At 42.4% G+C, this 23,831-nt stretch overlaps 1 protein-coding gene across 1 annotated transcript in view; it reads right to left on the bottom strand.

Moving 5' to 3' along the window:
- PLCB2 (phospholipase C beta 2) overlaps positions 1-23,831 on the bottom strand; it is a 220,748-nt gene that overhangs the window by 33,923 nt on the left and 162,994 nt on the right. Inside the window, exons 13-25 of the mRNA XM_030215186.1 lie at positions 22,398-22,482; positions 20,276-20,435; positions 16,240-16,337; positions 15,950-16,046; positions 14,220-14,304; positions 12,373-12,497; positions 10,798-10,952; positions 9,612-9,776; positions 6,259-6,358; positions 5,617-5,721; positions 2,432-2,526; positions 1,286-1,373; positions 744-788 (exon numbers count right to left, since the gene is read on the bottom strand). Coding sequence (XP_030071046.1) covers positions 744-788; positions 1,286-1,373; positions 2,432-2,526; positions 5,617-5,721; positions 6,259-6,358; positions 9,612-9,776; positions 10,798-10,952; positions 12,373-12,497; positions 14,220-14,304; positions 15,950-16,046; positions 16,240-16,337; positions 20,276-20,435; positions 22,398-22,482 — 1,403 coding nt within the window. The remainder of the gene's footprint in view (positions 1-743; positions 789-1,285; positions 1,374-2,431; positions 2,527-5,616; positions 5,722-6,258; positions 6,359-9,611; positions 9,777-10,797; positions 10,953-12,372; positions 12,498-14,219; positions 14,305-15,949; positions 16,047-16,239; positions 16,338-20,275; positions 20,436-22,397; positions 22,483-23,831) is intronic.

Here is a 23,831-nt window from a genome sequence, read left to right as displayed (position 1 = left end):
TAGATAGAGAGGTTTTCATTTCTTGTTTAATGCAATAAAAAAATAAAGAAATCTGAAGAAAGATATTGCATGTGCTCCAACAGTAGGATAAGTAAAGGTAGTCTTTCCCAGCCCAGTCCTGGAAACAGACCTCACCAGTCTTCTGTAATAAATATGCACGAGAAATTTATATATATATATATTGGAGATAAAGGGGCCCTTTTACTAAGCTGCATTAAAAGGCGGCCTGCACTATGACTAGTGTGTGGGTTCCCCCGTATGCTGAGACCACTTTTAATGTGGTTATAAAACGGCCGCATTTCCTATTTCCCCCATTAATGGCTATTTCCCAATTAGCATGTGGCCATTAGCGCATGAGCCCTTACCGACACCTGTACTGCAGGCAGGAAGGGCTCTCGTAGCAACCATGTGCTAATTGGTTCACATGCGGTAATGTAGCTGTGCTAACCAATTAGCGCTGGACACTCTACTCTCTGCCTACAAGCACGCTTCCAGCGCTAAAATATAAAAAAGTATTTTTTAGCACGTGGGAAGGGTGCACAGATGCCCAAACTACCGCAGGATGCCTGAGTGCGCCCCCCCCCCCCTGAAGTCACATCTATCCCACATGATAAGGACCCCTTAATATATGTAAATGTACTATTAATGCAATAATTGTGGTAATCTTGTAAATTTGACTGGTGAGGTCTGTCTCCAGGATAAGTCTGGAAACACTAGGATAAGAGATACAGTATGTAAAATACCTGTAGCTTCTTTGCTGACATTTTCTGTCACAGAGGTTGTAGGTCCTGAAAGGTGTAAGACAGAAAATGAATTCCCATGTGCATCTAGAGCTGGGCTCAGAGTCTTCCTCCTCAGGAGTACAAAGCAGAATGCCTGGTTATTTGAGGTCTCTTTTTGACTAAGTCTGGCTAAATGGGACATGCTATTTATTCTAAGAAACTGAGAATGGGATTACAAATTACAAGAATTAAATCTGCTAAATTAATAATACTCTATTTACTGACTAGAATGTATTTTATAACGTGAGAGACCTTTCTTAAACCCAAGGTATGGGTTGAGCACCCCTGCCCAACCCTGCCCTAGAGGCAGTAGATGTATCATTTAGTTATTGGGATTTATTAACTATTTTTATGAAGAGATTCACCCAAGTGGAAAGAGGGGTTACAACCTATCAACAAAGGAGAATTTTGGTTAAGTTTCTCTATTACGAGCGGCTCACTGTACACAGCACTCAGTGGTCCTTTCCCCTGTACCCCATATGTTCAACTTGAATCCACCATACCACCTGGAGGTCCATTGGAAGTGGCGATGTTGAGAAACTTGCTGGGCTTCAGCATGCCATTGATGTGAGAGACCAGGCATTTCTGTTGCTGGAAAAATGACATATCAGTTAAGGCCCCAGGGAAATACCCACCACATTGGTTAACAGAATTGACAACATACCGTATAGTACAAACTGCATCACACTGTTTCTACAATGAGATGAGCGTCAAACAAGCTGAGATTCAGCTTTGCATTCAGTGCAGCTTTTTAATGAGTTCCAGATTTTTGCAGGCAATCTGCAGACACCCACAGGATTGCTTTTCATAGAGCTATCTGATGGTTGCCACTAGGGCCGCTGATACAGCCAGGCCTAGGGCATGGCCACAGCTGCCCCTGCCCCCCCCCCACTCGTGTCATCGCCACCCCCGCCCCCTTACCTTCCTTCATCTGCTCCTCCCTCAGTCTGTCTCTCTCCTGCTCCTGTGTGTCGGGACCTGGGTTATTGCATTAAACGCAATCACTCGGGCCCTGACACACAGAAGCAGGAGAGAGATAGACCCCAGCGTTGGGCCCCCCTTGGAGGCCAGGCCCAGGGAATCTCCCTCCCCCCCCCTCGACGGCCCTGGTTGCCACATAAATCTAGAGTCTATTAGCGGTCTGCTTTGTATGTTTACAACGTGCTGTATGTTGCTTTTATTGAGTTAATAGTAAACTGCACAGATATTTTTCTTGATATGCATTTAGCACTGCAAATCTTAAAGTTGATGGCACCTGATAACGTTTTCAGAATTCTTCCAGACTAGACTAAATGTTCACCAATTCTTAGCCATCCATTAGTTCTGTAACAGCTATATTCCACTATTTATGTCTGACAGACTGTTTGCTGTGCTGCCTCTGGCTAAGTACTACATGAAATCTAGTGGGTTACATGCTATACTCACTCGTCACCAAAATGTCTTTCTTTTTTCTTGAAAGTATTTTTATTGAAACAACTGGGCAAGTACAAAAAAGATAATAACCAGAACTTTATTTTGTGTAAAGACAGAAGAGTTTGAGGTTTTTGATACACCTTGTCCCCTAATGAAAATTTAGAAGTAATTTCAACCTTTCAAAGTTCAGAATTAATGTTCTCAAACTAATTTGAAAAGTCTTGTGCAACACTCACTTCCTCTGTGACTGTCGCACCATCCTTGTCCTTAACCAACTTCTTATCAAGGGCGTTGAAGAACTTGATAGGGTTGGATAGCGCACTGGTAAGATCTGTAAACAAAAACATGTGTTTCACCTGTCTTTCCCGGTGACCAGTCACCCAGATATCAAAGAGACATTTCCATTCTCCGTGCTCAGTGAGGGGATCTCCTTTCTCAGAGGGAAACCAAATTTTGCACATTATCGGTCCGTTCATGCTCCCTCATTTCCCCTCTTCTAATACCCTCAAAGAACAATTTTCAAAGCTATTTACCCAGGAAAAGTGCCCTCCTCTGCCTTACTAAAAGTAGACTGTGGGACAGGCTTTTACAGTGCACATGCTTTTCGCTGGGGTACAAATGTGCTTAGGGTGGGAGAACGAAATAGCATGTGTGTATTTGGTTTTAAAATGTACATGCACTATTTTCCCCTTGCTAAGCTGCCTGCACGAATAGCAGGTACTAACTGTGCAGATTGAAAGAGTTAAAAGCAGCCTCAAAAAGGTGGGCTTTTAGCCTAGATTTGAAGTCCACCTTTTTGAGACTGCTTCTAACTCACTTGTTCAGTACCTGTGTCTGTTTTAGCATTCCCACCTTATGTTTTTCCCCTTATTTGTCCTGTTTGTCTATCCTGATTAGATTGTAAACTCTGTTGAGCAGGGACAGTCTCTTCATGTTCATGTGTACAGCGAGGCGTATGTCTAGTAGCGCTACAGAAATGATAAGTGGTAGTAGTAGCACATTTTTGCATTGTGATTATTTTGCTGCTCGGAACGTCATGTTTCCAGGTGCAGCAACCCCAAAACAACAGATCTTGTCAGGCCTGCTATCTTGAAAGAGGACAGACCACAACATTTAAAAAATGCCCAATACCCCTGATCTAATAAAAAATGTGCTCCTCATTGACAAGAACCACCCACTCCAGCTGCTCCAATTCTCCAATCCTTATAAGTCCCACCGCATTCATTCTCGATCCACTTTAAAAAAAAGCTTCAAGTTGCCCCTCCCCACTCACTCATTCAACCCCCTAATTTTTTAGGCAAATTTCATATCAGAGGGGGGATTGGGAGGATGGTTGGGGGTGGGATTTGAATATTTCTTAAGGGTCAGAAGTGGGGTGTGAGCTGTCACATGGAACAATTATATTTAGTGAAAGACTGGGGAATCTGCACATTGGGAGTACAGGGGGGTGGGAGAAGACTGCACATCTTTTTAAGGGATTTGGGGTGTGGGAAGACATTTTGTTTTTACTTGCAGTCACCTTTCACAGCACCCCATGAGTTTAATGACAAGTTAGTGGGATGATATTCTCAGGGGAAAGTCAAGAACCCCTCTTGAGGTGTTGTTAACATTCAATGCATATTGTAGTCTGTGAAGTTGAATGCAAGTGGTGTTATTTATTTTACATATTAATAAACTGCTTTGCATGAATTTGCATGCTTTATAACTCATTTAATGAGCATTATGGGGAAAAATCTTTGTATTATGCTTAGTCATTAGCAAATAGCCCACATTACTGTCAATTAACACATGTTCCTGCCACAATGCAGCTTTGAAAATAGACCCCTTAATCTGTTGACTGCCATTTTGGGATCTTTTTCCTGTTTACGCTTAGGAACTATCAAAAATAATAAAGAGGCAAAACACATCAAAAAATCTCTGTACTGAGAAAAAGCACAAACAGTAACCTGTATATAACCCCAGTCAACACTTCAAAATAAAAAATGAGTCAAGAATCAAATCAACAAAGAAAAAAAATCTTCATATGGTGTAAGCTCAGCAATTAAAACATAATTGCACCAGTCTGCATCTTTGTAGAAAACATCTTTAATTGAACAACTAAAAGTTATTATAAACATTTTCCAGATTCCCAAGAGTCCCAACATGGACCATGTTTCGCTAAGTGCTTTTTCAAGGAACCCAAAAAATGATTTTCCTTAAGCACCTTCCACTTCTGTTTCTGTTGGAAGCAGGTGATTTATGCTGTATTTAAGGAGAATCATTTTTTGGGGTTCCTTGAAAAAGCACTTAGCGAAGCATGGTCCATGTTGGGACTCTTGGGAATCTGGAAAATGTTTATAACTTTTAGTTGTTCAATTAAAGATGTTTTCTACAAAGATGCAGACTGGTGCAATTATGTTTTAATTGCTGAGCTTACACCATATGAAGATTTTTTCTTCGTTGATTTGATTCTTGACTAATTTTTGATTTTGTAAGTATTTTTTCAAGTGTTGCCTGTTGGGATTATATACAGGTTACGTTTAGGAACTATCAAAATAATATTTTTTCATTGAGAGGTGCCTGGTGCGAAATCTAATGAGTGTCTAACACTAGATATAATTATTTGTCTAAAGTATCATCCATGTACAATTTTTCCCAATTATCAGGTTGTGTTATAGTAAAATCGTCTCTAATCACTGCTTACAGTCTTTCACCCTGAACCTGGATTCTGACTTTGCTTGCCACTTTGATCACTCATGCATAATCCCCTGGATTCTATATATCGTGCCAAGATTTCTGCGCGGAAATCGAAGCGTATTCCATAACAATGTGCATAACCTAATTGGTTAACAGGCCAATCAGCACTAATAAATTCCAATTAATAAGCAATTATTGACACTAATTGACATTAATTAGAATTTACATGCAGAACTGTCCAAGTGTATTTTATAATGCACTTTCTAAGTCACATAGTTGAAAAGGGGGTGTGGCCATGGGCGTTTCTAAAAGCTATGCGCGTTGTTACAGAACATAACCAGTCTGCGCCTAATTTAGCTATCAGCATTTACACCAGGGTTTACTTGGCGTAACTGCCCACAACTAAATTTAGTCGCTCAAACCGGCGCTTGGCAGATCCTAAAAACCATATGGAAATGTAGGTTTACTCTATAAAGTACACCTAAATTAAAGTATACTTTATAGAATGCTCTTATGCAAATTTCATCTCGGCACCGAATTTTTAGGCATAATATTTAGAATCTAGTCCCATTTGTTTCTGGCTAGAAATGGTTGAACATCATATCTGCTCACAGCTAATATCCCTTCCTTAACATTACTCCACAGTCTCTTATTGCTGGGTTGTGGAATCTTTGACTCTTCATACTTTGTAAAGGATGCCTGGAAAATGCCCGAGGCGGCTATATGAGTTGAAAGTGGATTGTACCTGCCCATGTATCAGGAACATAATCATTCACCTCCACACTAACAAACAGAGAAGGCATGGTGAGAGGCATGTTACTCTCACTGCGAAGGCAAATGTGGTGGTATCCTGAAACAAGGAGAAGAGAACGGGTTAGTGCAAGAAACAGGAAAAAGAGAAAATCATCTCAAACCTAAGCTGCTACCAGCATTTGAAGGAAAAGAATGATAGGAAAAGAATGAATGACAGAAAGAGGAGCCGCTCATTATCCTCTTATCTGCTGAGACACAGAGAGATAAGGAATGAAAACAAAGAAGAGGAAGTTGTAAGAAGAAAGGAGGCTGAACATTTATTAGAATTCAAAACAGCAGATGCCTTTATGGATTCAAAGAACTCCACAGATAAATTTTCTAAATCTAAGCTCAAACTTTATGATTTAACAGTCACATCATATCAGGAAGCTACAAACTGAACAGGAAAGCACTATGATCTTGTAGTCTTCTTTGGAGGTTTTGAGACTCAGCAATAATGGAAGACTAGATCCTTCTTCCTGTTCAGATACAGTTTTCATCTACTATTCCTATGCTTCCTCCTCCTTTAGGCTATGGTCAAGGTACTGTAATGGGGAGAAAGGGTGAAGTCTATGGGCTGGAGCTTGAGCTGTACCTGATTGCACAGCGTTCACAGGTATTATGCGGTGGCCAATGAATTTCCCTCCTTCCTCAAACACTGCAACTCTGAGAGATGCCAATTCTGGCATTAAAATCTGCGGAGAAAGTCCAAGAGGTCAGATTCAGGGCTGTCATTTTCTATTCTCTCCCCACAGTAGGCAAGGCAGTGGTGCAGGAAAAAAAATAAGTCCAATTCAGAAGGACAATTTGTTTTGCACATTACCCATCATTTCACAGGTGTATACCCAGTTCAACCCAGAGCAGTTCACAAAATTTAATACAACAACAATATATCATAAGAACATACCACCTGTAGCACATAAATGCATAATTCAAATGTATGGATTAAATTCATAAAAATGTAAAACCACAATACCTGTAAGACAACTAACTAGCTTGGGGGCCCTTTTACAAAGTGACGGTAAGCCGAAAGCGGGCTTACCGCATGCTAATCTGGAACTACCGCCTGCCCACTGTAGGCGCCAGCAGTAGTTCCAGCCCCTGCATGCGCCATTTCCTGCGCTAGGGAAAATAGGAAGGTCATTTCTAGCATGGCACTAGCCTGGTGGTAATTGGCCAGCACCGTGTGCTACCCAGTTACTGCCAGGTTAGCGCGGGATTCCTTACCGCCATCTCAATGGGTGGAAGTAAGTGCTCCCCCTCACATGGCCACGTGGTAAGAGCAATCTTACTGCATGGCCATGGCTATTTTTAGGCTTTTTTTCACCCGATGTAGTAAAAACGGCCGCAGCATGCAGCAAAAACAGCCCCCGCGGCTAGCGCAGGGCCCTTTTTACCACAGCTTAGTAAAAGGACACCTTGGTTTGGTGTGGATCTTGCAGTAAGGTGTCCCTTTACTAAGCTGAAGTAGAAAGTGACCTTAGTGTGCCCTTAACTGGGTCTTTCCCATGTACAAAGGCCATTTTTCACCACAGCAGATAATGGCTGATTTTCTATTTTTTTCATTAATGGCCCGCACTAATCTTGCCATTAGCACACAGCCATTAAAAAAATTACCACGTCAGCACTTACTGGCACCTAGTTTGTAGGTGATAGGGGCTCACGCGGTAATCTTGCGCTAATCAGTTAGCATGCGGTAATGTAGCTGCACTACTGATTAGCGCAGAAACCCCCTGACATTCCACCTCAGCGAAAAAAATAACATTTATTTTTTAGCACGTGGGTAGTGGGCGCACATTGCAAAATGACCATGGGACACCCTTAGTGCATCATGCAGTAAACCCTTTTCAGCTGCAGTAAGCACCAGGGGCGTAGCTATGGGGGGCCACAGGGGCCTGGGTCCCCACAAATTTCATCCGGGCCCCTGGTTTGGCTGGGTCAGCGTCAGCGTGCACAGGAGGAGCAAGAAGAACAGGGGTCAGGCAGCAAAAGTGGCTGCGCTGGAGACTGGTGCTGAAGAAGGCTTCAGCTGGCGGGGGTTGGGGACCCCCACCAGCAAAGGTATTTGTTTGTGAGGGGAAGCGGCAAGGAGGCGAGGCAAGGCGGTGGGGGGGGGGTGAGGAGGTGAGGCGAGGTGACACGAGGTGTGGCAGTGGGTGGGTGGGGGGGCAGCACTCAAAATGTGCCCCCAACCTCGGGTTCTGGCCCCCTCCCACCGTGAGGTCTAGCTACACCCCTGGTAAGCACATGCTATTGCCTACCGCAACTTAGTAAAAGGACTCCAAATCTTCTGCATATTAATGAACTGCCTTCAATACATCTGTATGTTACAAAGCTCATTAATTTGACACATGTTGCATTTAACTTTTTGGTGGGAGACAGTGCGTATGAATTAAATAAAAAAGCACTGATGTCACATATATTTTATAAAATGGTCCAACTATACATCATAAAAATTAATCCATTCAACTGTTCCTACAGTGAAAGGATCAGTTGATGCAACATCAGACAAAATGTTTTTTCTTACTTGAATATTTTCAATTCTTTTTGTTTGTATAGAACAAAATGTGCAAAGAAATAACAGGGCCCTTTTACTAAGGCGCATAGGCGCCTACCCGCATCCAATGCGCATCAATTTGGAACTACCGTCCAGCCACCGCGTGCCCCGAGTGCTAATTCTATTTTTTACTTGTGTCTGATACGCGAGGTAGAAAATATTTTTTATTTTCTACCATGTGGCGCTAACCAGGCGGTAATTGGCAGTGTATGCACGCTGATGATTACCGCCCAGTTAACACGTGAGACCTTACCACTAAGTCAATGGGTAGTGGTAAGGTCTCAGGCCCAAAATGGACGTGCACCAATTTTTATTTGCCGCACGTCCATTTTTGGCCAAACAAAAAGGCCTTTTCTGCAGGCGCTGAAAAATGGACCTGTGCGCATCCAATACAAGTGCCTACAACAGTGCAGGCCATTTTTCGGCGCACCTTAGTAAATGGACCCCAACATTCTTTACAATGCAACTCTTCCAATCATGTTTTAACAACCTTCAAATTCCAAAAACATGAACTCCTTGGGGCAAAAGGGAGGATCTATCATGAACTCTGGAATCTGCTTAGAAGACCATTTGAGATTCTAGACCAGGGGGTTCCCAAACCTGTCCTGGGGTAACCCCACCCAGTGAGAACATAAGAAGAATAGCCATACTGGGATCCATCCAGCCCAGTATCCTATTTCCAACAGTGACAAATCCAGGTCGCAAGTACCTGGCAGAAACCCAGTTAGTATCACCATTCCATGCTACCAATCCCAGGGCAAGCAATGACTTCTCCTATGTCCATCTCAATAACAGATTATGGACCTTTCCTCCAGGAACTTGTCCAAACCTTTCTTAAACTTAGATACTCTTGACTGCTGTTACCACATCCTCTGGCAGCGAGTTTCAGAGCTTAACTATTCTTTGAGTGAAAAAATATTTCCTCCTATTTGTTTGAAACTATTTCCATGTAACTTCATTGAGTATCCCTTGGTGTTTGTACTTTTTCAAACAGTGAAAAATCAATTCACTTTTACCTGTTCTACACCACTCAGGATTTAATAGACCTCAATCATATCCCCCTTTCAAATGTCTCTTTTCCAAGCTGATGAGCCCTAACCTCTTTAGCCTTTCCTCATATAGGAGGAGTTCCATCCCCTTTATCATTTTGGTCGCTCTTCCACAATGAATATGCATGAGATAGATTTGTATACCAAAGATGCAGTATATGCAAATCAATCTCATGAATATTCTTTGTAGATAACCTGAAAACTTGATTGACAGGTTTGGGAATCACTGTTCTAGGCTCTAGAATCCATTAGGTCCCCCAGAACCTCTAGAGAGGATGTCCTGTGGAATCTACAATATCAGGTAATGCCCCTATAATTCTTAAGAGGGGTTTCACATGTTACCTTTTCAAAAACAAAGGCTTCTTCCTTCCATACTGGGTTGATAGAGTTAGGAGATGATGTTAATTTAGTCTTATATTTACGTTTCGGGTCTCCTGGAAGTCCAAACAACTCCACTTCTACATAGGTCTTTACACTGCGATCTGAGAGGAACTGTCCAGAAAGGATCTATAAGAAATAAGGACCCCCCCCCCAAAAAATACAATATGAGATGACATATACAACATTCTGTTTCCTTCTGTGTATTTCCATTTGCTGTTGGCTCCCCAATAATCCCAACCACACTATTTTCTATGCCACCAACATGGATCATTTGAATATCTGTTTTGGAGCTGACCTGTCTATAGTACTTCTGCAAACTACACCATTCTCTGCATCACATTGCTCTGTCCATACAAGCACTACCTTCTCTACTACCTTCACATTTCATGGAGCTCCTCATATCCCCATTAGTGATTTGTTCTAATACCCACTTTCTCACTTCAGCATCTCTCTGTTTCCCATAACATATCCAGACAGACACTATATATTCTGCACATGATATTACACCCAAATCCCATGAATTTAGAGGGAGATACAACAGGCATTTCCACAGGTAGATCAGTGTTTTACTCATGAAATGCCCCTCTCAAGACTTGTGGGAAAAGCATGTGTGTAAGCCCAGTATACATGTATCTACATTTGAGGAAGACATTCTAAGGACAGAGCATGGTTGTAGACTTCATTACACACAAATGTAAGTTTTAAAAATGATTTGTATACATTTTTGTGGCAAAACTAACCACACCAATAACAGGTGTAATTGCAAACTGGCAGTTATTCCAGAGTAATTTTCAAAGCAAAATTACACATGTATGTTCACTTTGAAAAACGGATGTAATTCGTGCATGTAACAGCCCACAAATCTCTGCGGGTTGTTACAAAATTATCCCGTAACATCATTTTTGGTGAGGGACATTTCTAGACATATCTGGTCTGCTTCTATAGAGCTGTAATTCTACCAGTTACTCAAGTGAGGGGAAATGTGGTTATCGAGATGCCTTTGGAAAAGGACAGTAGGAGTCAACGTGCCCAGAGTGAGACCTTGCCAGCTGAATATATAGAGATGAGAAGGAGGGCCACTATCCTCCACAAAGAAAATCCACTGTTCCAAATGGATAGTAGTGCTCCTGCTGGGGTTTATACTTGCCGTTATAGAGAGGGTGTTTGCTACAACCACATCGATTCGATCCACTGTGAATGGGTCAAACTGTTTGTCTACCTGGCGCATGAACTCATGTTTGATAAGATAACCACTGCGACCATTAAACTCAAAAAGAGACATATTCAATTGCATAGGCAAGTCTGTGAGACAGAGATAAAAATTGACATTAACATACCTTGACCAATACTACCATAAAATATACAGATGTCACTATATACACACAATCATGATAAAGTGTCATCTTTCAATCTATCTATATCTATATATCAGTTGGTCTTTCATTTCTTTTATTTATTTATTTGTACAAAAATCTGTCTAATTTAGGAACCCATTTCCCCTTTGGATTTTAGTTTGCTGTAGTAATACTTTTCTTATCTTATCTAAAGTTTATATACCCCTTAATCCAACCAAGTAGTCCTAGGCAGTTTACAAAGTCAATCAAGAAAAATGTACAATATTACATCTTTACATAAAATAAAGAAAATATATTCTAAATACAAATGAAATAATACAATACCTCAACAATAAAAGCAAACAGAAAAGAACTATGATACACAGAATTTCTTGAAAAAATATGCCTTCAGCTTTTTTCTAAAGCAGTGGTTCCCAAACCTGGTCCTAGAGGCTCTCCCAGCCAGTCAGGTTTCGGGATATCCACAATGAATATTCATGAGAGATATTTGCATGCACTACTTCCACTGCATGCAAATCTCTCTCATGAATATTCATTGTGGATATCCTGAAAACCTGACTGGCTGGGGAGCCTCCAGGACCAGGTTTGGGAACCACTGTTCTAAAGGAACAGTAGGAACTCTTTAGCTTAAGTTCCATAGGCAAATCATTCCAGGCAGAAACAGAGTCAATAGAGAAAGTTGACTTCCAATGCTTGCTGTATTTCAGCCTTCTAGGGGAAGGGAAAAACGACATGCTCCGGACCCTAGTACGATGTACATTTTCTATAGTAGAAACTGAGGGGGTCTTTTACGTAGGCACACTGGCGTTTTTAGGACAATGTTAAAAATAGGCATGTGCTAAACGCTAACAACACCAATGTATTCCTATGGGCGTCTATAGAGTTTTTCAATATTAAACAGTATATATTTAAAACAAGGTCAATTTCCAAAAGCTGTTTACCCAGGTAAATGGCAATATATCCAGATAAATGGGCTATTTGAAAGTTCCCTACTCTCCCTGCAGGTAAAGATAGGAGCTGGTGATTATTTTGAGCTGTGTCTGGCTGTCAGGATCTATTGATTTGCTTTGACTGCAATTGTTATCATCGCCCTTCAAAAGCTGTCACCCTAAGCAACTGCATAGTTAACCTACAGGATAAGCCAGTCCTGCTGCTCACTGATCCTGTGTAATTCTTCAGAAATATGTACAGGGTGCAGCTGAGAGCAAAGTTGGCAAAGGGGAGATGAGGAGAAACCTAGAGAAGGAACAGAGATTGGCAGGGCATACTAAGTGGCAGAGAAAGAGACAGGAAAAGAGACCGATTCGAGCAGTAGGCTGGGGTAAATGTCACTGAAGTGGAGCTCATCTTCCAAACCCATCACTCACCCATGGTCTGAAAATTCAATGCCACCATCTGACAGCCAGCATTCCAGAACATATGAGGCATGTAGTTTGAGGAGTCCATCCTGGTGCCCTTGGGGTAAATTCTGCTCATTTGTCGCTTGTTATATCTGCACAGTTATGATATAAGAAAAATGGCTTCATCTTTGACTCACACCCATTGAGAAAAATACCATAGTTTTAAGAGTCCTTTTACTAACGTACAGTAACATTTTGCATGTACTGGGTGGACTTCAGTAAATGGCACCCAAAGTTACGTGAAAGATCTGTGCTAACCTAGTATGCTGTAAATAGTGCAGATCTTCCCGGTGCCTAACTTTGGGTGCCGCACTTACCCCTTCTGAAACCTGGTGTAAAATCATGGTGTGCAACTAATGGCAGTTGGATACCTACGTGTCCCTATTCCATGGGCATAGTTTGGGGGGAGCGAGGGGGGCATTGCCCCCCCCCCAAAAATGCAGGGCCGGCGCAACCTGGCTGCAGGCAGCTCTCGGTCCCTCCTTCCTGCCCTCAGCTCCCAAAAAAGCCAGCTCTTTCTCCCTTCCTTCCTTCCTCCATATTAGCATATTCATATGCTAATATGCCCCGTCCCATCTTTTGCCCCCCCAATGAAACAGTAAAACTACGCCCATGCCCTATTCTATAACATTGTGCCTAGATTCTTAGAACGCCCCTCACCCTCCCATGGCCAAGCCCCCTTTTGAGTTGCGCACTATGAAATTTAGGCACAGATGTTATAAAATAGTGCCTAGGGCAGATGCAGGCATAACTCCAGATTGTTGCCAATTAATGTTAATTATTGATTGTTCAAAAGGACCAAATCAGCCAGGCACTGCTTTAATTAAATGCTGGATTTATACAACAAACACCTCGGGATGTCTAGTATACTTCATAGGCATCCACAAACTCCAGAAAATCAACACAAGTTGGTCGATGAACCTCAGCAGTAGTGCACTGTTTAATCTGCTCATACACAGTGTCTTACATACTCGAGTCTTCATTGGTTCCTTGACCTCCTCCTTCCTATGTTGTTTATGTTTTTCAGAGTTCTTTTATGCATAAATAAATGTATCTTATATTCTTCAAATAATATTGTCAAATTGTTATTATACTCGTATATCTTTAGAATATACTCTCTGATCTAGTTGGCTTAGGAGCACATGGCCTTTAAATGAGGATAAAGTTGAGACATGTAGGAAATTGAGAAGAGATATGATATACATTTATAAAATCCTAAGTAGAGTAGAATGGGTCAAACTGATTGTTTACTCGTTTGAAAAAAAAATACAAAGACTAGGAGACAAGCCATGAAGCTAGAAAACACACATTTAAAATAAATTGGATAACATATTTTTTTTTACTCAGAACACAGTTAATTAAGCTCTGGGATTATTGCTAGAGGATGTGGTAAAAGTGTGGGTGTGATTAAAATAAAATTTGGAAAAGTTCCTGGAAGAAAAAGTTAATAAACTCTTATTAAAGTAAACCTGAGGAAAGCAATTGTTTATCCCTGAAGGTAAGCAAGACTGGGGCCCAGGGCAAAAACTTAGAAGGGGCCTCAAAAGGCATCTTCAGGCTATGCGTCCTTGAGGTTCAAGGAGGCTTTGGGGCCCCTGTGGTATGGGGGCCCAGGTCAATTGCCATGATTGTCACTTTGTAACACCAGCTTTAGGGGTGGGTAGCATGGAACCTTGCTCCTTTTGCGGATCCTGCCAGATACTTGTGATCTGGATTGGCCACTGCTGTAAACAAGATACTGGGCTAGATGGACCTTTGGTCTGACCCTGAATGTCGATTCTTATGTACACTTACTCTCCAAGCAAAAAGGATACTCAACAAACTGCACTGGGAATTTGGTCAGCAGTTCATAAGCCTTGGTCTCCACAAAGGAGGAGATGACGTAACTCCGGTTCCTCTCTGGAAGTACACCATTTGAAATATGAATAGGGAGAAAGCAGAAAGTCCATTCAATCTATTTTCCTGTTGCTCAAAGTGATTTTCTACATTAGGCCAGGTACCTGCTTATCTTCTCCTGACTAAGAGGGTCTTTTACTAAGGCGTGTTCAAGTTTTTGGCACACGCTAAAATTGTGGGCACAGTAAACATTAGAGATGCCAATGCATTCCTATGGGCATCTCTAACGTTTAGCACGCCCACAATTTTAGTATGTGCTACAAACGTGAGCGCGCCTTAGTAAAAGACACCCTAAGAAAACTATTCATTTATTTATTTATTGCATTTGTATCCCACATTTGTCCACCTATTTGCAGACTCAATGTGACTTACAATAATACATCATGACAAGCGCCAATCAAGAGTAGATAAACAATTGGTTACATAAAGAACAAGTGTAACATAATGGATATAAACAATTCAATAAAACATACAGATTATCAAGTAATTAGTGATGTGTTGGAATTCCTATTATTGATTATTATGGTAAATTTTGTTAAAAAGGAAAGATTTTCGAAAGTTGCTAAGGTCGTGAATATTTTTTCAGATCCAGTGGTAATGCATTCCACAGCTGCGTGCCCATGTAAGAAAAACAAGACGCATGTATTAGTTTGTACTTTAGACCTTTGCAGCTAGGAAAGTGAAGTCCCAAGAATGTCCCATCATTGCATCGATGACGGCTCCTTTGCAATTATTCTCTACTGTATGTAGGTGCCAGTAAGGTATGGTAGGACTTAGGGGAGAAGTTATCAATGTGGGCTACTATTAAGTCAGGTTGTTTTTACCACAAGTCATGCTATTTTAGCACAGGGTCTCATTGCATAAAATGTAGGGGTGGTGGTAGTATTGTGATGGGCAGGACAGGAATGGTCAACTGTGAAAGGGCAGAGCAGAGCAACGGGGGCCAATTAAGCCGCCCCTGACCATTAGTTCTAAGAAAATGTTAACATCCCCCAGTGCCGTCATAGCTGCAGTGCTTTACACAATATGACTTGCACAGCCCCCCCCCTAACAAAGATTTCAGATGGATGTCAGAATGCAACAGGACATGAACTGAAATAACGTCACACATTAAGGGGTGAATTCTATATGTGGCACCAAAAAAATCAGAGTCAAAAGCACTATTCTATAAACCTTGTCTAAAGTTAGGTGGGGTTCACAGAATATGCGTAGCGCCCACTGACTAAAATTTAGGCATGACCAATTATGCCAACTAAAACCTGGTGTTAATGCCCATGCCTAACTTAGATGTGGCTCAGGCATATTCTATAACAGTGCATATAATTTTTAGGAATGCCTAGGACCCACCCGTGCCCCTCCCATGGCCACACCCCTTTTTGAGATCCGCGTGTTGGAATTTACACAGACCAGTTCACAGAATACTCTTAGAAAATTGCATGCATAAATTCCGATAATTGCTGGTTGATGGCCAATTATCATTGCCGACTGGCTTGTTAACCAATTAAGTGTCGCATGCAATGTGGTCGCACTGCCAAATTTGAACGCACAACTTTAGGCGCCATATATAGAATCTTGGGGTAACCCCGCAACATTAGTGCAGCTAACACGAACATTCAAACTACTGTAATAATGTTCAAATCTTTATTACGTGCTGAGACTTCGAATGAATCAAATTTGATGGGCTGGATATAGTTGACAAGCTTGGACATTTCTTCATAGGCTGTGACTTCCAAGCCAGCTGTTCCCTGTGACAGAGAGTGCAGAAAGAGCCTCAGACATCTGCCATATAATCTCAGTTATGTAATAAAGAACTTGGTCATCTCCAGCATGGCCCACAGAAGGCAGAACAACAGATTATCACACCTCAGAATTACTCAATGAGCAAGGAGCATCAGTGCAGACAAAGGACAGAGAAGGCACCGGAGGATAGTACAGTACCTCGTCTGATTGCATCTTTTTCATCTCCTCTTCATTGAGGTTTCCTATGTCTTCTTCATTCTCCAGCTCTTCCTCGGGCATATCACCTGACGGCACATCTGCTCACAAACATCAAACCATCATATAAATGACTCTTATGGATTAAAGGTTGCCCCACAGTTCATTTACACATGATGCCCCACTTACATCTTTCTTAGGAGCTGTGATCTACTAGTTAAAGCGCTGAGGGGCCCTTTTACAGAGTGGTGGTAAGCCCAATGCAGGCTTTCCGCTCGCTAGTCCGGGACTAGGATTGGTGGCAGTTCCAGGTCAGGAACTCACCATTTCTGTGGGAAAAACTCTCCAGAAATAGTTAGTGCGGCGGTAACCGGCAATAATTGGGTTTCGCCATGCGGTGCCCGGTTATCACCAGGTTACTGCGAGAGGCTTTACCGCCACCTCAGTGGATGGATGTAAGGGCTGCCCGCCGCATGGCCACTTTGTTTTTCAGACTTTTTACCTGCTGCAGTAAAAAGGGCCCTGGCACACAGGAAAAACGGCCCCTGCCGCTACCGAAGGGCCAGTTTTCCCGCAGCTTGGTAAAAGGACACTTGAAGTAGGAATCAGCAACTCCCATATCTCTGCCTCTTCCTGGTACTTGCGCTCATATTTGCATAATCACCAATTTTGTGTCCCTGTGTTTTGGTACATCCTGCCATCGCTATGTGATAATGTTTTTCCTTCTGCTCGTAGCCCTTTAGAGGCTTTTATGCAGTCTGCACATTTCAGAAGGGGGTAACAATGCTGCTAACAAAATTGTAAATTTTGTTACACTGTACCTGCTATACACCACCTTGGGTGAATCTCTTCATAAAGGCGATTAATAAATCCCAATAAAGAAATGTGCAGTTAAAGGCACCTATTTGAAGCCTACTTTAAAAAGGAAAGTAGGAGCCAGCTGTTTTTTTTTAATGAAATACTAGCACAAGTGGCCAAAACATGCCTTACTTTAAGGTGCAATCACTTACACCAGCTCTATAGACAGTTACACGCATAAACAACTACATTACCAGCATTTACTTGCATTCTTACCCTCCGGTATTCGGAGCTATTTAACCGGCCAGGAATGGCTCCTGGCTGGTTAAATAGCACTCAACCGGCTATCCACTAATATTCAGCACATCACCGGCTAAGTTTGGCAGCGCCAAATTGGGCCACCAAAACAGGAGGCCTATCTTTGGCCGGCGTAAACTTAACTGGCCAGCGCTGAATATTGGCTTGGCCAGTTAAGTTTAAACCGATCAAAAATAAACTGGAAACTCAATGCTGGTCACCGGAAATGGCCAGGCATTGAGTATCTGGTCTAACTGCCGACTGTGGGAGTCAGGTGGGCTGCCTCTAGTGGGCTTAATATCAGCCCCTTAGGGCCTTATTCTATAAAGGCTATGCTCCTAAAATTATGCTCCTAAAATTTAGGAGCATAATTTATGCTCCCAAATTACGAGCACATTCTATGCTCCAAAATAGTTTATGCTCATAATTTAGGAGCACAAATTTTAGGAGGGTAAATTTAGGGGCATAACCTTTATAGAATAAGGCCCTTAGGAGCCCTTTTACTAAGTGTGCCTAAAAGTGGCCTGCGCTGATATAGACGCATGTTTTTGACATGCGCAGGTCCATTTGTTCAGCGCGCCTGGAAGAAAGGTTTTTTTGTGTGTGCCTGAAAATGGATGTGCGACAAAATTAAAACCAGAGTGTGTCCATTTTTGGGCTGAGACCTTACCTCCACCCATTGACTCTCATCCCTCCATTTGGGGGCTCCTCGAAGAAAACAAACATCTTTCATCGTCATCAGGTCAAATTTTTCTTCTTACTCAATAACAGTCTCAGGTTGTTATATTCTTATTCTAGCAATCTTCTTATTCATATTCCCACTTATAATAATAATATTTCAAATAAACTTCAATTTCAAATTTCAAAATTCACTTATCTTAAGGCACTTTCCACAGTGAAGTATAAATTTAAACTTCAGAACTCAGGGAGACATTTTCAATTTTTTCTCATTTTATGGGCTGTTATAGCATATGGGAAATATAGTGTGGTTCTTTTTGTGTGACCAATCCCTTTAAAACATTAGTAGAAGTCTTGGTGCCAATTATTCAGGCTTTTATAAAATAAATATAAAGTAGAGGCCTTTTTCAAATGTTGACACAGATGTACCCATATAAAATGAGCCCTCCCCCACTGTGAAGAATGCTGGAAGCTAAAAACGCTCTATAAATACAGATTAATGACTCCAATGAGCAGTGCGGGACCATCCTGGCTTACTGCTCAAGGCGGATGCTCTGCTTGCCCACACTTTGTGATACTCTGTCTCTCTTTCCCATCTTCTGAAGCTGGATCTTAGCATTCTTTCTTTCTTCTCCACCACCCAAGCTTGACCTCACCATAGCTTACCTTGCTCTCTTCCTACCTCCAGATATCTTCCCACACTGAGTCTGCCTTTACCCCAGCTGAACCCACAGGATGGTGGGATAGGCCATGATACAGGCTTTGCCGCTCCAGTGGTGATGGTAGCAACAGAAAAGTTAAGTTCAGGTAGGGCCATGGTTACGGTGGCTGAAGAAATCAGACCATTTCAGCCTTGAGAAATGGCAGCACCAGGATGGCGGAGCAGTGAAGTTCTGTCAGGCCATGGTGGTGCAGCAGTTATATTAGGAGCAATCAGCAGACCAATCAGAGCTGTACACACGTGGCTCTCCAGCCAATCCATGATTCCAGGGTAGGGTGCCACTTTCCTTTTAAGGGAGTGTGACAGAAACTGACTTTTATACATAGAAATGGAGATTACTACTACTACTACTACTACTTATCATTTCTAAAGCGCTACTAGACGTACGTAGCGCTGTACACTTGAAGATGAAGAGATAGTCCCTGCTCAACAGAGCTTACAATCTAATTAGGACAGACAAACAGACAGAACAAACAAGAGATAAGGGTATATTAAAGTGAGGATGATAAAATAAGGGTTCTGAACAAGTGAATAAGGGTTAGGAGTTAAAAGCAGCATCAAAAAGGTGGGCTTTTGGCTTAGATTTGAAGATGGCCAGAGATGGAACTTGACGTACTGGCTCAGGAAGTCTGTTCCAGGCATATGGTGCAGCAAGATAAAAGGAACGGAGTCTGGAGTTAGCAGTGGAGGAGAAGGGTGCAGATAAGAGAGATTTACCCAGTGAATGGAGTTCCCGGGGAGGAATGTAGGGAGAGATGAAAGTGGAGAGGTACTGAGGAGCTGCAGAGTGAATGCACTTATAGGTCAATAAGAGGAGTTTGAACTGTATGCAGAAACGGACAGGAAGCCAGTGAAGTGACTTGAGGAGAGGGCTAATATGAGCATAACGACACTGGCGGAATATTAGTCGTGCAGCAGAATTTTAGATTAGATTTGTCATAATTAGGAACCTTGCTCATCTTAGCAAGTGCTACCTGACACAACACTGTTCCTGTGAGTGAAATACATCTGAACAGGGGCCAGGCCTGCCTAGTAGAACTCCCGTCATCCACGGGAGAGGATCAGCACCAAGGGCCAGTTCCATTTTGCAGCCTTCTGCTGCTCTCTGGCTAGTGATGAGAAAGGACTTCAGACATAAAGGACACTGCAGTTTACTTTGTCAGATACAAGCTAGATGGAGCTGACAGGCCATTTAGATTTGGATTCAGGCTCAAGCAACTTCATCTTTGAATTGAAACATCAAAGTATGAACTTAGGCCATTTAGATTTCGATTCAGGCTCCAGAAACTTTATCTTTGAACTGAAACAACATTATGAACTAAGGTTTCTGGGCCCCTTTTCAGGGAGTTTTTTTAACCAGTCACTGCAGTACAGTGATTTGCTAGAATGTTGTCATGTGTCAGAGAGATACAAACACACCTCAGTGCTACAGAGATCCACAAACCCCCTTTTCCCTGGTTTGTCTCAGATGATGCACCTTGTTAACTTTCAGATTCAAACAGCCTCAAGCACTTGAACTGATCCTGTTCCCATCTTACACATTACCTGCATTGTCCATGTCTGGGGTGCTGGTCTGCTCCACTGTCTCGGTGTCACTGTTCCGGCCCTTCTTTTGGGAGTCCTGGCTGCATAAGTTCTTCTTGTTCTTAATCAAAATTTTTCCCAGCAGATCCTGGGGACTGGGCAGGGGAAATCCTGGTTTGACCTGTGAACCAGATGAAATGTTAATTATTTTTAGCACTCTTCTTTTCAGTAGTAGCTCAGGTAAGTTAGATTCGGGTACAGCAGGTATTTTTCAGTACCCAGAAAGCTAACGCTTTGAGTTTGCAGCTTCCCAAGGTCACAGTGAGTGGCAGTGGGGTTTGGACTTGGCCAGTGGCGTTCCTAGGGGGGGGCGGTAGGTGCGGTCCGCCCCGGGTACACGCCGCTGGGGGGGGGGGTGCCGCGCGCGCCTGTCCTCCGTTGTTCCATGCTTCTTCTCTGCCCTGGAACAGGTTACTTCTTGTTCTGGGGCAGAGAAGAAGCATGGAACAACGGAGGACAGGCGCGCGCGGCACCCCCCCCCCCCCCCAGCGGCGTGCACCCGGGGGGGGGTCCTTCGTGGGGGTGTCCTTTCGCCGGGGGGGTGCTGCACCCAGGGGGCAGGGCACATCGGCAATCCGCCCCGGGTGTCAGCCCCCCTAGGAACGTCACTGGACTTGGCTTCCCTGATTCTCAGACTATTCAGCTTCGCTCTTGCATTACCGCCTTGCCCTCTATGACTCTTTTCTAATAAAAGGAGACATGGACTTAAAATTCTCTCCACACTTCCCTTGATGTTGACTTTCAGGAAGTTTCACTTTAAGAACTTACCTTGCTCTTCTCCATTAGAACCCTGCACTTCCTCTTCCATATTTCTACTGCCCAGGAGAAACTGCCTCTTTCGTCTTGATGCATTTTACAATGTCAGACAGTTTTCTCTGCCTCTTTGGCTTTGAGGAAATCTCTCAACTTTGTGTAGGCCTTATGCTTTTGATACAACTGCTCTCTATGTAACAAATCACAAATGTAGAGACTTATAACAGTGACAGGCTCCTTAAAGGGCCTATGTTCTCAGGCCTTGGAATGGGTGTTATAGCAGATGTGACAGAGTTACTACATTTTCCCTTATATAACAGGGGCTATAGAAATATCACCGGTTCTGTTGGCAGTGAGTTTGTATTTGGCTCACATCTTTTTCAGTTCACTACGTATTTCCTTTTCCTCTTAGGTAATGGAGGATTAAGTGACTTGCACAAGATGACAAAAAGCAGTAGTGGGATTTGAACTGGGCTTCTCTGGTTTTTAACTGGCTGCTCTAACCAGTAGGCTATTCTTCCCTCTGGTGGGAGGATTGTTATGGCTACATTGCCCCATGGGGAGACGGCTAGGGTAGAGTTTAAAACCCCTTGTGAGGGAGGGGATTAAGCCCTTCCTTTCTGCTTTTCTTTGGAAATGCCAAAGCTCTAGGGAGAGGGCCTCTAGACCTGGTAGGCCTTGGGTTGGGGAAAAGAGGTCTCCCTTGCTGTTTCAGAGTTTTTGAGGGTCCTGCTGTCCACAAATCCCAGAGGAAGGTTTGAGAAACCAAGAGTGGATGAGAGTTTATAAACAAGAGAGAAGAGGAGAGTGTTAAGAGAAGACCTGTGCTCTGAGACTGACCAGTACCCTGGACCAAAGCCAAAAGAGTCCTTGATGTTTCTAGGAGGAATTAAAGGATCAGAAAACTATTGTTCTGTGCATATCCTGTTTGTGTTTGGAATTTTGCTAAAGGAATATATTTACTACTGCCCCAAAGATTTCCATCAGTAAACATTTTATTGAAGAGTTACTCAGCCTAAATATTTGCAATTCATTTGGAATGAGCAAGAATATTGCTCGACAAGTAGTGCAAGGAGAAACCCACAGAGATATGGTCTCTTCCCCACTCCTCCCCTCCTCCCTATCCCGGCCCAACTCAACGCAGCCCCAGAAGAAAATGGTGTAGAATACCAGGCTCTGACCCACCAAGTGACTCTGGATTCTGCTCAGAAGATCCCCAGGGCTGCAAGGAATATACCAGATCAATACTTTTAATATTTTTTTTTACCAAATATTTGTACAACAGCAGCGGAAGCCCTCATTAGCTGGTAAGTTCCCTCTCCCCACTTACTGGATATTTTTCAAGAGGTTCTGTCAGTAACATATCTCCAAACATTGTTCTGCAGTACTCTGCCATCTTGGCCTGCTGCTTGGGACTGTGAAATATCACAACAGAATAAAGAGAGGATGTCACATAGGGCATTTGGAAGTCCATCATTCTTATCTGATTTATTCACACCACATACTCCAGCCTGCGCTTTGCAGTCTACTAGTAAACACCTTCTTATAGTTCCATCTCACTGTCACATATGGTTAGAGACGAAATTTGAAAATCCTGCTTTAGAGCTGTTACTCCACCTGATAGAACCTTCATTTTTGAAATTTTACGAAGGCTCTTAAGACTTTGCTTTCTACTCAGGCATATCCACAACAGCAACTTAAACAGATCTTCTCCTCCCATCTTCTTCTTCCTTTTTTCCCCCCCTAAACCCTTTTAGCAAAAAAGATTATAAATTTGTGTATTGGAGGATAAGATCTAATTTATAATCTTTCTTGTGATTATAAATGAGATCTTATCCTCCTGTAACATCCCTTTCGTGTATTGTACTTTTTTGTCCTTCGTATGTTGCCGTCATATTTTAAATATTACTTTTATCCCATTTTTACTGTAAACCATCTAAGATGTTTATTTTACAATTCACGATATATCACAAATAAACTGGAAATAAACTGTAAACATTTAACAACAATCTTAAACTAGAAATCAAAAACTAGGGGCCCCATTTGCTAAGGAGCGTAGGCATCTATACGCATCCAACTCACGTCAAATTGGCACTACCGCCTGGCTAAAGCATGCCCCGAGCAGTAATTCCATTTTTGACGCGTGCCCAAAACATATTTTCTATTTTCTACTGCATGGCGCTTACCTGGCAGTAATCAGCAGTTTATGTGCCTGGTTAGAATGTGAGACCTTACCAGTAAGTCAATGGGTGGCAGTAAGATCTCAGCCCACAAATGAACACGCTGGTTTAAATTTTGCCGCATATCCAATTTCTGGCACACAAAAAGAATGCCTTTTTTCCAGGCATGCTGAGCAAATGGACCTGCGAATGTCCAAAACACGCACCTACACCAGAACAGGCTGCTTTTAGGTGTGCCTTAGTAAAAAGGGCCCCTAGATGAGCTAAAGCAGTGTGTCTCAAGTACCCCCTAGCCAGTATGGTTTTCAGGCTACCCATAATGAATATATCTTGGGTATATTTCATGCATTTCCTCCATTGCACACAAATCTATTTCATGAATATTAATTGTGGATATCCTGTCAACCAGACTGGCTTGACTAGAGGGTATTCCACGACTGGATTGAGAAACACTGTGCTAAAGGACTTCTTCCATTTGGGGGGCAATACTATAAAAGCTCACCTACATTTAGGCATCTAGAAGGCACCTATTGGGAGCATATTCTGTAAAGGAAAATAGATACCTACTTTTCTTTTTTTTTTTT

The sequence above is a fragment of the Microcaecilia unicolor genome, chromosome 9, assembly GCF_901765095.1.
Source record: "Microcaecilia unicolor chromosome 9, aMicUni1.1, whole genome shotgun sequence".
Classification (NCBI taxonomy): domain Eukaryota; kingdom Metazoa; phylum Chordata; class Amphibia; order Gymnophiona; family Siphonopidae; genus Microcaecilia; species Microcaecilia unicolor.
Note: the sequence above shows the minus strand (reverse complement) of the source record. Positions and strands in the feature narration are given on the sequence as shown.